Source organism: Oncorhynchus mykiss, chromosome 21 (assembly GCF_013265735.2).
Source record: "Oncorhynchus mykiss isolate Arlee chromosome 21, USDA_OmykA_1.1, whole genome shotgun sequence".
Lineage (NCBI taxonomy): Eukaryota > Metazoa > Chordata > Actinopteri > Salmoniformes > Salmonidae > Oncorhynchus > Oncorhynchus mykiss.
The window spans coordinates 26,596,108-26,608,791 of NC_048585.1; the positions used below are offsets into that span (position 1 = coordinate 26,596,108).

General features: G+C 45.3%; 1 protein-coding gene across 10 annotated transcripts in view; it reads left to right on the top strand.

The window, feature by feature from the left end:
* LOC110500158 (filamin-C) overlaps positions 1 to 12,684 on the top strand; it is a 97,800-nt gene that overhangs the window by 75,697 nt on the left and 9,419 nt on the right. For 4 of the 10 annotated variants that reach the window (XM_036957487.1, XM_036957488.1, XM_036957494.1 and 1 more), the window contains 17 exons: positions 1,371 to 1,544; positions 2,728 to 2,890; positions 3,197 to 3,357; positions 4,483 to 4,650; positions 4,772 to 4,895; positions 5,163 to 5,319; positions 5,653 to 5,769; positions 6,469 to 6,658; positions 6,802 to 6,825; positions 6,993 to 7,240; positions 9,549 to 9,641; positions 10,122 to 10,221; positions 10,319 to 10,459; positions 10,567 to 10,695; positions 10,910 to 11,083; positions 11,660 to 11,821; positions 12,039 to 12,242. In XM_036957487.1, the coding sequence (XP_036813382.1) occupies positions 1,371 to 1,544; positions 2,728 to 2,890; positions 3,197 to 3,357; positions 4,483 to 4,650; positions 4,772 to 4,895; positions 5,163 to 5,319; positions 5,653 to 5,769; positions 6,469 to 6,658; positions 6,802 to 6,825; positions 6,993 to 7,240; positions 9,549 to 9,641; positions 10,122 to 10,221; positions 10,319 to 10,459; positions 10,567 to 10,695; positions 10,910 to 11,083; positions 11,660 to 11,821; positions 12,039 to 12,242 (2,529 nt within the window). The remainder of the gene's footprint in view (positions 1 to 1,370; positions 1,545 to 2,727; positions 2,891 to 3,196; positions 3,358 to 4,482; positions 4,651 to 4,771; positions 4,896 to 5,162; positions 5,320 to 5,652; positions 5,770 to 6,468; positions 6,659 to 6,801; positions 6,826 to 6,992; positions 7,241 to 9,548; positions 9,642 to 10,121; positions 10,222 to 10,318; positions 10,460 to 10,566; positions 10,696 to 10,909; positions 11,084 to 11,659; positions 11,822 to 12,038; positions 12,243 to 12,684) is intronic. The other 6 variants (XM_036957490.1, XM_036957492.1, XM_036957493.1 and 3 more) reach the window with 3 other exon arrangements.

Below are 12,684 nucleotides of genomic sequence, written 5' to 3' on the forward strand. Positions count from 1 at the left end.
TCGATTTTTCTAGCATTTTTGCCAATTCAGTAATGCATATATTAAATAGACTTGAGCTCCGGTTGTCCCCCTGTTTCACTTGGGAAAATAAATGTGTATGTTTATTTCCAATTTTGACTATATTTCTACACATTGTTTTGATGACGTCACACAGTATGTTTTTCTACCCACACCACTTTCTATTCATTTGAGAAAAATGCCTTTACGCCAGATTAAATCAAGGACTTTTTGGAAATCCACAAAGCAGGATAAAATTTTTTTTTTGATTCTCATGTTTAACATTTAGGGTGTGGAGGGTATCCATGTGGAGGGTATCCATGTGGTCTGAAGTTTGATCATTTGGTAAGAATTCAATTAGATTTTTGCTCAGGACATTGTGTAGTAATATGCTGTTCATGATGGCGCAGAGTATTTTTTGCCAGGTTTCTGTTGACACAAATGCCACGGTAATTGATTGGATCAAATTTGTCTCCATTTTCAGTCCTTGGTTCCAGATGTCAGGGGAATAGCCTACACTCAAAACCTGACTAATAGAGTGTGGCAGTGCTACATTTGTGGTCTGTGTATTTGATCATTTCTCTCTCTCTCTCGCTCTCTTTCTCCCTCCCTCTCTTTCCTTTTTTCTCTCTCTCTGTCCTTTCTCTCCCAATCCTATTCTCTCTCCCCTATCTCTTTCTGTCTGTAGAGGAAGGAAAATAAACTGACAAGTAGCCATAGCGACCTGACAGCCTGACTGACATTACTGGCCTGCACAGCCCTGTCTGGCTTTGATTAGACTTGGACGATCCTGATTGGCCATGTCTGACAGTGAGGGGTTGTAATTGCTTTGTGATTTGCTGGATGTGTTCCTGATTGGCAGTGATTGGCTGGGCTTTTAAAGCCAGTGGAATCGATACTGCAGACGCAGACGTGCGGCTTGCAATGGAGGTTTATGTTAACTCAGACAGACCTGCTGTCGAATTAGTCTCACCTTAGATCCCTAGGGATAAGTTCTAGATAGAAAGGGGGGAGAAAGAGAGAAAGAGAAATGTGTGTCTATCACATAGAGAGAAAGAATATGTGATCAGAGTGAAGGAGGCTGCTGAGGGGAGGACGGCTCATAATAATGGCCAGAACGGCGCAAATGGAATGGCATCAAACACATGGAAACCATGTGTTTGATGTATATGATACCATTCCACTGATTCCACTCCAGTCATTACCACAAGCCCGTTCTCCCAAATGGAGGTGCTACCAACCTCCTTTGGATCAGAGAACGAGGGACAAAGACAGAAGTACAGACAGACAGACAGACAGACAGACAGATCACCTGTGAGAGACAGACAAATCAACCAAGCTCCACATACATACAGTATCTGTGTTGTCCACAGGGGTCCTGAGGGAGGTGACCACCCATTTCATCGTGGATGCCCGTGCCAAGAGCAAGACTGGGGGCAGCCATGTCAAGGCCCGCATCGTCAACCCTACAGGCGCCAACACAGACGCCTACATCACTGACAAGGGGGAAGGCACCTATAGAGTGGAATACACGGCCTATGAGGATGGTAAGGCTGAGTCATGCATCTGCACCAATAATGTGATGTACATTCTATCTAGAGGGCATTATGATGGACCAGAATATCAGGCACAATGTATTATCTACCATTCATAACACCAAAACTCATTGGAAAGTCATTAGGTTGCCTTGGATGTTATTGTACCTGAATGAGCCCAGAGCCGCCTCAGTACACCCATCTGATTGACTTATAGCCCCTCTGAGGCCTGAAGTGAGGGAGTCTGGGTAGCCTTGGGGCTCACCTTGTTTTATGAATGTTTTTCCAGCACGTTGTAATTCCCCAAAAATAAACCAAGTGGCTTTCATAAAACTAACTTTTTTCCCTCCCCTTTAGCCAGGGGGAAAAGAGCCAAGCTCAGCTGTTCTGCCCTTCATGACTTTAACATACTCTAGCCTGCCAGGAAGCAGTGTGATTTCTCCCAGTGTAGGCCCCTTGGCGCATATTCACCAAGTGGCTATGAGTAGGAGCACTGATATAGGATCAGTTTGGGGGGGGGGGGGGGGGGGGGGGGGGGTCTGATCGTAGCTCAGCACTCATACTGTGATATAATTTGTGAATATTTGTGAGTTATTGAGAAGTGGGAGGGGGTTGATGTGTGTATATATAGGCCCAGGTTGTTGAGGACACAAGGGGGAAAAGAGAGCACTTGGAAAAGGGAGAGAGAAGATCAGAGAGACACACAGAACAGAAAGAGGGAGGATAAGGTAGAGAGGGGAGAGAGAGAGGGAGGAGAGAGAGAGGGAGGAGAGAGAGAATGAGGAGGGAGAGAGGGAGGGGGAGAGAGGGAGGGGGAGAGAGGGAGGGGGAGAGGGGAGAGAGAGAGAGGGAGAGGGGGGGGAGAGGGAGAGAGGTATTAGTAGCCTGTGTAGGGGATGTCTGTTACGTTTCAGGCCTCAGCCCGCTGGATTGGGGGACAGAAATACGCAACCTTGTGGCAGCCTCTTTGACATCGACTTTTCAAAATGAAGTTCACACACACACATACAGTTTTTGTAGCAGCTTGGTAATCTAATTAGTATTCCCCTAGTGATGGCCACCGTGATTTGTAGTTGAGATTGGATTTTTGGAGGTCACACTGCTTTCAACAGAAAGTAGTCCAATGTGCTTTTGTGTGTGTGTGTGCGTGTACTGTCTTACTGTGTGTGTGTTCTCTCCCTGTGTGTGTGTTCAGGGATGCACCTGATTGAGGTGCTGTATGATGATGTGGCAGTGCCTAACAGTCCGTTCCGTGTCCCGGTAACGGAGGGTTGTGACCCCAGCCGCGTCAGAGCCTACGGTCCTGGTCTGGAGGAGGGCCTGGTCAACAAACCGAACCGCTTCACTGTGGAAACCAGGTACACACACGAACTTACTTATGTAATCATCATCCTTACCATGTGGAACATAAGGCTTCTATCAGAGAGCGCCACTGCATCCTTTTGCCACTGTGTTCATGGGGTACACACTGGACACAAACTGGGGTGAATATTAGATGTTTGAAATGGGGTGTAAGTAGGGTGAGAAAGGTTAAATGGTGTGGCAATTTTTTTTTCTCAGTTATGAGATACTGGTTTGTTTCAATTCAGCATTTAGGTCAAATATTCTTCTCTCCTCCCTCTCTCTTTCTGTCCCCCTCTCTCCGTCCCTCCCTCCCCCTCTAGGGGTGCTGGTACAGGGGGTCTGGGCCTGGCCATCGAGGGTCCATCAGAGGCTAAGATGTCTTGTAAGGACAATAAAGATGGCAGCTGCAGTGTGGAGTACATCCCCTTCACCCCGGGAGACTATGATGTCAACATTACCTTCGGAGGCTTGCCCATCCCAGGTACCTTGTGGAAAGAATTTTAACTATTCTTGATTGGGTTGATAAAGAGTTTTGTTAGTGTTATGGAAGATGTTTTGATTGGTCTCGGCTTTTTAAAAGGTACGTGTATCGATGTACACTAGACCTGTATATACCACATGCTATAAGTATGGAATGAGAATGTTTTGCTTGGTCAGAGAGGATGAAGTGAAGCGAGATGTTTACTCTGCCCAAAATCTGTCCATGAAAATAATAATAATTTTTGTATGGAGGTCAATGAGAGTTTAATCGCTAATTTGTTAGGTGAGGGTTATTTGATCGAATAGAAGTTTTGTAATGGCTAGCTTGTTACGAATGCACTGATATAAGTGGACACGTGGCATTTTGCAACTTTGAAAAAATATATGTTTATCGGAGTTGTGCATGTCATAGAAATAGAGGACTCATCATGGATATAACCAGTTTTAGCATGGACATTGCCATTGAGGGCTTCCCAATGACTGTATATATGAATGGACAAAACCATTGATCATGTGACACCTTTCATTCCTATGTGAAGACTCAATAGTGCTTGGAAGTCAAATTAAGTCCGTTAAGATGGCGTCTCATGGAGACATAACATGAGCAGTTTGAGCTACTCCAGGAAGTGACGTTGCATGCTAACTCAGTGCTCCTCCCTCATTGAGTAACTCAAGTTGAAGGCCGGCCGGGGTACTGGAAGCTGCCTTTAGCAACTAAATTACCCTTATAACTTCTTCTGTGTGCAATTTTAAAATAGTCGGTTCAAGGACATACATCTGTTTTATTAGAAGCAATTATTGGTACTATGATTTTCTTTAAATTTCTATGGCCTGTTGTAAACATGACGATAAGCCCTCTCATTGGCTAGAATGGTCCCATCTGATCTCGTCTTCCCCTGCCTGCTTTCCATCTTTGAGGACATGTATTTCCATTGTTAGAGCGGTCACTCGAATATCTTGTCAATACAGGGCCTGTTTAACACATGCTACAAGTATGTAATGAGAATGTTTTGTTTCGTCAGGGCTTTCAAAGAGATACATAAACCAATGACTACTCATCAATGTACACTTAATCTGTATACCTATAAGTGGGCAATTCCATCCTGTCTGTGTGTGTGTGTTGCAGGGAGTCCTTTCCGTGTGCCTGTGAGAGAGCTGGTGGACCCAAGTAAGGTGAGGTGTTCAGGCCCAGGGCTGGGTAGTGGAGTCAGAGCCCATGTTCTTCAGACCTTCACGGTGGACACCAGCAAGGCTGGCCTCGCCCCTCTGGGAGTGGTGCTGTACGGACCAACTGGTAAGAGGAGAGAGAAAGAGAGAGACACACACACAGACACCCCCCTCCCTCCGCACACACCAAATAGCTTTCGCTTTAAGGTTTCAGACTGTGATCAATATTTAATTACTTCCCACCTCAGGAGTGGCTGAGCCAGTGAACATCACAGATAATGGAGACGGAACACACACAGCGACCTACACACCGGCCAAGGACGGCCCGTACACCGTGTGTGTGAAGTACGCTGACCAGGAGGTCCCTCGCAGGTCAGAACAGCAGGAGGAGGAACCAAACTGTGATCACAGAGAAACATCTTTGATGTTTTCATCAAATCTTTGTACTGACTACGTAATGTTTTCATCCCTCTGTCATTCTCTCTTGATGCTCTTTTCCTTTCTTGAAGTGGAAATTCAGTTGAACTGAAACATTTAAATCCTTGAGAGATTGAAATCTTATGTCTTGCTTGATCTGTCATAAACCGTTCAGTCGTGACACTCCTTTCTTTCAAATGATGTTTTTCTCTCTCTCTGCAGTCCGTATAAGATCAAGACATTGCCTGCCCATGATGCCAGTAAGGTGCGTGCCAGTGGGCCAGGTTTGAATGCCCAGGGTGTGCCTGCCAGCCTGCCCGTGGAGTTCACCATCGATGCCCGCGATGCTGGCGAAGGCCTGCTCACTGTGCAGATACTGGTGAGTCACCTCTTCCTCTGTCACTTCCTCTCTAGACAGGAAACTCTCATACACTGTGAGCTCAGCCATTGAAATCCCTATTTAAAACCTCAAATACTTTTTCTTTAACCTTAAGATGATAAATATCTCTTCAAGCTCCCTGTTATGATTCATACTTATTACCAATTTGGACATTTCTACCTTATTTTCTTATTGTGTGATTTAAAAAAACAAAAAAACATGTCAAGTCAGCCCCTCCCCCCATTCTACCCATTCCTTTCTCTCTCCCCCTCCCTGATCTGGGATGTGGTTGGGTTGTGGCTGTGATGTGTCTGCCTGTTGACTTGTCTGCAGGGTCCGGATCGGTCCAGGCGCGAGGCCTCAGTGTTTGTGGAGGACTGGGGCAGGAGGGTATGGGAGAAGCATATAGTCAAGGGGACCATACCCTTCAGTATTCTTAAGAAAGGCTCCGTAAGGCCTGCTCTTCCTTTTTCTGGCCTCTTCTCTTTCACCCCTCCCGCTGTCTGCCGTCTCCCCTCGCCCTCTTGTTCCCTTTTCGTCCCCTTCTTCCCTAGTCCCCTCGTTCCTTTATCCCCTGTCTTTTTTGTACTTGCTGAGGACCCTGGGAGGATTATTTTGTCATCTCTGTCTCCTTTCACTCTCCTCTCTTCTTACTGTGAGAGAGGAGGGAACCAGATAGAAAGGGATTGTAGACCAAAGTTAAAACAATGCATAAACAAAGGATTAACTTGACTCCCTGGCTGAAACTTCACTGAAACAATTGTGGTTTTGTGATGAGTCGGGACAGTACACATCAGTACAGGGAGGAACAGGGATCTCTTGGATGTTTGAGAGTGAACGTTTCTTCTAAGCAGTAGTACACATGAAAGACATTCTCCATCCCCTCAGTGTCCCTCCTCCCCAGTCTGTGTGGACTGACCTCCATTGGGTTTGGCTAATTGGCTAATGTGGTTTTCTTTATCCCACTAACTGTAGAAAATGGCGCTTCCCTAAACATAGCACCGTCCATTTTCAGAGATAATCACTCCCATTGTTGCATTGTGCACAGATTAGTGTAGCGTCATGTTGAAAAGATGACATACATAGAAAAGTTACAGTTTACATGAATACACACACTCACCCACTCATACCATATCCCTATAACTGTAGGACCCAGAAGGCAAGCCGAAAAAGGCCAATATCCGTGACAACAGAGATGGGACGTACACAGTGTCCTATGTACCAGACATGACAGGGCGCTACACCATCACCATCAAGTATGGAGGAGACGAGATTCCCTACTCACCCTATCGTATCCATGCCCTGCCCATTGGAGACGCCAGCAAGTGTCTGGTCACAGGTCAGTGAGAGGACTATTTGTAAATGTATATCTATACTGTATATCTCTATGGAGGAAGGCCTGGATAATCATTGCTCTGATGAGGTAGCTTGAGTGGGTTTAACCCATGAGGCACCATAAATGGTTTTATTTTCTATTTACAGTTTCCATTGGAGGACATGGATTGGGTGAGCATTTCTAAACATGTAAATTCTTCTGAAAACTAGCATGCATATCAGTACCAGTACCATATCAGTATGTACAGCATGTGATTATATTGACTTGATGTAAGTGATGACAGGATAGTTTCAGTAGTTTTGTATGGTCTCCTTTACATGTCAATCATTCTTGACAGGTTCAGGCCTCGGACCCACCATCCAGATCGGCGAGGAGACCGTCATCACCGTGGACGCAAAAGCTGCTGGGAAGGGAAAGGTGACCTGTAAGGTGTCGACGCCAGATGGGGCGGAGCTAGACGTGGACGTGGTGGAGAATTCCGATGGAACTTTTGACATCTACTACACGGCTCCGGAACCTGGGAAATACGTCATCACCATCCGCTTTGGAGGAGAACACATTCCAAACAGCCCCTTCCACGTGGTGGTGAGTACTTTCTGGTACTACAGTACCCACGGAATCATGGGTACTGTAGTCCTTACCTGAATTTGTTGGGAAAGTGGTGTTTGTTTGTCAAAGTGTTGCCATAAATGTGATTCATTCATTGAATGTCTTCTGTAACATTATGTTGTGTGATCTCTAGGCTGGTTTCCATACAGTAGGTTTGACTCATATCACATAACAGTAATTACAAACTGTGTGGTTTGAGCCCTGAATTCTGATTGGCTGAAAGCCATGGTACAGTGCCTTGCGAAAGTATTCGGCCCCCTTGAACTTTGCGACCTTTTGCCACATTTCAGGCTTCAAACATAAAGATATAAAACTGTATTTTTTTGTGAAGAATCAACAACAAGTGGGACACAATCATGAAGTGGAACGACATTTATTGGATATTTCAAACTTTTTTAACAAATCAAAAACTGAAAAATTGGGCGTGCAAAATTATTCAGCCCCTTTACTTTCAGTGCAGCAAACTCTTTCCAGAAGTTCAGTGAGGATCTCTGAATGATCCAATGTTGACCTAAATGACTAATGATGATAAATACAATCCACCTGTGTGTAATCAAGTCTCCGCATAAATGCACCTGCACTGTGATAGTCTCAGAGGTCCGTTAAAAGCGCAGAGAGCATCATGAAGAACAAGGAACACACCAGGCAGGTGCGAGATACTGTTGTGAAGAAGTTTAAAGCCGGATTTGGATACAAAAAGATTTCCCAAGCTTTAAACATCCCAAGGAGCACTGTGCAAGCGATAATATTGAAATGGAAGGAGTATCAGACCACTGCAAATCTACCAAGACCTGGCCGTCCCTCTAAACTTTCAGCTCATACAAGGAGAAGACTGATCAGAGATGCAGCCAAGAAGCCCATGATCACTCTGGATGAACTGCAGAGATCTACAGCTGAGGTGGGAGACTCTGTCCATAGGACAACAATCAGTCGTATATTGCACAAATCTGGCCTTTATGGAAGAGTGGCAAGAAGAAAGCCATTTCTTAAAGATATCCATAAAAAGTGTCGTTTAAAGTTTGCCACAAGCCACCTGGGAGACACACCAAACATGTGGAAGAAGGTGCTCTGGTCAGATGAAACCAAAATTTAACTTTTTGGCAACAATGCAAGACGTTATGTTTGGCGTAAAAGCAACACAGCTGAACACACCATCCCCACTGTCAAACATGGTGGTGGCAGCATCATGGTTTGGGCCTGCTTTTCTTCAGCAGGGACAGGGAAGATGGTTAAAATTGATGGGAAGATGGATGGAGCCAAATACAGGACCATTCTGATGGAGTCTGCAAAAGACCTGAGACTGGGACGGAGATTTGTCTTCCAACAAGACAATGATCCAAAACATAAAGCAAAATCTACAATGGAATGGTTCAAAAATAAACATATCCAGGTGTTAGAATGGCCAAGTCAAAGTCCAGACCTGAATCCAATTGAGAATCTGTGGAAAGAACTGAAAACTGCTGTTCACAAATGCTCTCCATCCAACCTCACTGAGCTCGAGCTGTTTTGCAAGCAGGAATGGGAAAAATGTTCAGTCTCTCGATGTGCAAAACTGATAGAGACATACCCCAAGCGACTTACAGCTGTAATCGCAGCAAAAGGTGGCGCTACAAAGTATTAACTTAAGGGGGCTGAATAATTTTGCACGCCCAATTCTTAAGTTTTTGATTTGTTAAAAAAGTTTGAAATATCCAATAAATGTCGTTCCACTTCATGATTGTGTCCCACTTGTTGTTGATTCTTCACAAAAAAATACAGTTTTATATCTTTATGTTTGAAGCCTGAAATGTGGCAAAAGGTCGCAAAGTTCAAGGGGGCCGAATACTTTCGCAAGGCACTGTATATCATACCATATACAACAGTTTTTTGTTTTTTTGTTTTACTGCTCTAATTACGTTGGTAACCAGTTTATTATAGCAATAAGGCTCCTCTGGGGTTTGTGATATGTGGCGAATATACCACGGCTAAGGGCTATGTCCAGGCACTATGTGTCCAGGCACTACGTGTCCGACGCGTTGCGTCGTGCGTAAGAATAGCCCTTAGCCGTGGTATATTGGCCACATACCACACCTCCTCGGGCCTTATTGCTTAAATGTATTACACAGCTCTATGATAACATAGCAGTTGCGCATGGTGTGCCACTTACATGAACCTACGATAATCCTGGAGGATTACTATAACTGTGTACGCATGGTGATTTTGTAAGTTACCCATAGAAATACGATGAGTAATTCGTCGATTTCTATGACGTTTTCCTAAACGTGTGTCTTACCCTCCCCACCAGGCCAGTGATACCGTCCCTATAATAGAGGAACCGTGTGACAAGCTCCAGTTACAACAGCCCTACCAGGCCTACCAGGGCTACCCCCCTCACTGGGTATAAACCTACCCCAAACCCCGCCTCACCCTACCCCACCCTGCCAGCACTTACCTCCACCTCACCCCCACCCCCTCCTTCAGCTTACCCACCTCCTTCATATCCCAACGCCATGAGTCCTACTTTACTTTCCCATGCACATCTCAAAAACTGTGTTGCTTGTCCTCAGATGCTGCTCGCAAAGAATCATTGTATGTCCACTTCATTTCTGTTGTGCTTGTCTACTTTATGGCGATAGCCATTGAGCATCTATGTGTCTGTTGTGTGTGCGCGGGACGCTTTCGCATCGCTTTGACTGTTTTTCTTTCAGCTTATCTTCATACCGCTCAGGCCTTCAAAGCCTGGATTCTCGCCTGTCCTGTCTGCCCAGAGTCAGGGCCTTTGTCTGGGCTGTGCTTTCACCTCCATCCCCTCGTACTGTCCCTGAGCAGAGATATAGACCAGAATGCCAATGTTAATTTCATTATTTCCCTTTCATAGGCCACAGAAGAGCCCGTCACCCCCGGCGATATCATGGAGCCTATGCTCCGCCCCTTCAACCTGGTCATTCCGTTCACTGTTCAGAAGGGAGAGACCACAGGTGAGATTTAACTGATGTCTGACAAATGTGTGTGTGGTGTTTCCTGTGTTATGAATGATAATAATTTACCTGTGTATGTGTGTGTGTGTGTTTCCAGGTGAGGTGCGAATGCCCTCAGGTAAGACAGCCCGTCCTAACATCACAGACAACAAGGATGGGACAGTAACAGTGAAGTACGCCCCTACAGAGAAAGGCCTGCATGAGATGGACATCAAATATGACGGAAACCACATCCCAGGTACATATTGCATAGAGAAACACGCCCATAAACAAACACACACACACACACAAATTCAATACAGGAAGTAGATCTATAATTGGTCGTTTCATACTGTTCCATCACAGGAAGTCCCCTCCAGTTCTATGTAGATGCCATTAACAGTGGTCATGTGACAGCCTATGGTCCTGGTCTGAGCCACGGCATGGTCAACAAACCTGCCACCTTCACCATCGTCACGAAGGATGCAGGGGAAGGTAAGGAACTAAACAAAATAATACCATACACTACTGTGCTATGGTCAAATTCTATCATGGTATTAAAAATGGTATTCAACAATTCTCAAAGTCTTCATTCCCTTTCCCCTGCCTGATTTTCCTCCATCCCTCTCTCACCCCTTCTGTCTCCCCTGACATTCCCCCATCTCTCCTCACTTCTGCTCTTTCTCTCTCTCTCTCCTCTCATGTCTAGGTGGTCTGTCCCTGGCGGTGGAGGGTCCCTCTAAGGCAGAGATCAACTGTAAGGATAATAAGGATGGAACCTGTACTGTGTCCTACCTTCCCACTGTACCAGGAGACTACAACATCATTGTCAAGTTTGACAACAAACACATCGCCGGCAGCCCCTACACTGCCAAGATCACAGGTAGTGTGTGTGTGTGTGTGTGTGTGTGTGTGTGTGTGTGTGTGTGTGTGTGTGTGTGTGTGTGTGTGTGTGTGTGTGTGTGTGTGTGTGTGTGAGAGATAGGAATATGCAACAAGGCTAGAGCTGTTATGGTGCGTGAATGAGGACCCAAAAGCGAACTAACGTAAACAGGGCTTCTTTAATAACAAAACATACGTAGGCTCAGATGGACCGGCAGATTCCGACAGGACAGGACAAGGTTGCAGCAAACATGACGATAGTCTGGTTCAGGCATGAATAACACAAACAAACAAGAATCCGACAAGGACAGGAGCAGAAACAGAGAGAGATATAGGGACCTAATCAGAGGGAAAAAGGGAACAGGTGGGGAACGGGGTGAATGGGTAGTTAGAGGAGACAAGGGACAGCTGGGGGAAAGCGGGGGAGAAAAGGTAACCTAACACGACCAGCAGAGGGAGACAGGGTGAAGGGAAAGGACAGAGACAAGACAACATGACAGTACATGACAAGAGCATTATTTGCTTTTCATTTTCTCGCCTTCATTCTTGTTCTCTCCTGTCCGTCTCTCCCCTGTAGGAGATGACACTATGAGGACATCCCAGCTCAACGTCGGCACGGCAACAGACGTGTCATTGAAGATCTCAGAGACAGACCTGAGCAGCCTGACAGCGAGCATCAGAGCACCGTCGGGCAACGAGGAACCCTGCCTCCTCAAGAGACTGCCCAATCGACACATCGGTGAGCCACTCACCAGGCCCGGGTCCCAAAGTTTATCAATCTATTATTTAGTCAGTAACACAACTGTTAGTTGTGTAAACCTCTTTTTTTTGTGTCCAGAGAGACCTGGTAAGATGGCAGCAAGGGTAAACGTCTGTATGTTTGAACCATAAAGAGGCACAGATATAGTCATTCCATGTACCTGATTGCGTTCTCCTCTATCCGTCCTCCTCTCTAGGTATCTCATTCACTCCTAAGGAGGTAGGGGAGCATGTTGTGAGTGTGATGAAGAACGGGACGCACGTGACCAACAGCCCTTTCAAGATCATGGTGGGCCAGTCAGAGATCGGTGACGCCAGCAAGGTCAAAGTGTTTGGCCAGGGACTGGTGGAGGGACACATCTTTGAGGTGGCTGAGTTCATAGTTGACACCAGGAACGCAGGTGAGGGTGTTTTCATTGGTATTCATTGTGGTATTCATTGGTATGGTATTCATTGGTATTCATTGTGGTATTCATTGGTATGGTATTCATTGGTATTCATTGTCATTATAGAGGGTTAAGATAATATTCAACTTTAGACGTTCAGAAGTTTTAAGTTAATAGTTTTTGTTGTGTGTGCACGGTTGCCGGGAATTTGTCAGTAACTTGCAGGCAGCTCATTGGCAAGTAAGTTACTGTATTTCATATTGCAGTACACCTACTGTTATCTAACTACTGTATCAAAGCAAGTACTGTGCAATGACACACAGTACAATACCGTATAATTGACTGTATTATACTGTAAAAAAGTAAATGCTACTGTAATCGTAATGAATAAATGGATGGATGGATGGATGAAAATCATTGAGGGGATTAGGATTTGTATTTGACAGTATTTTACTGT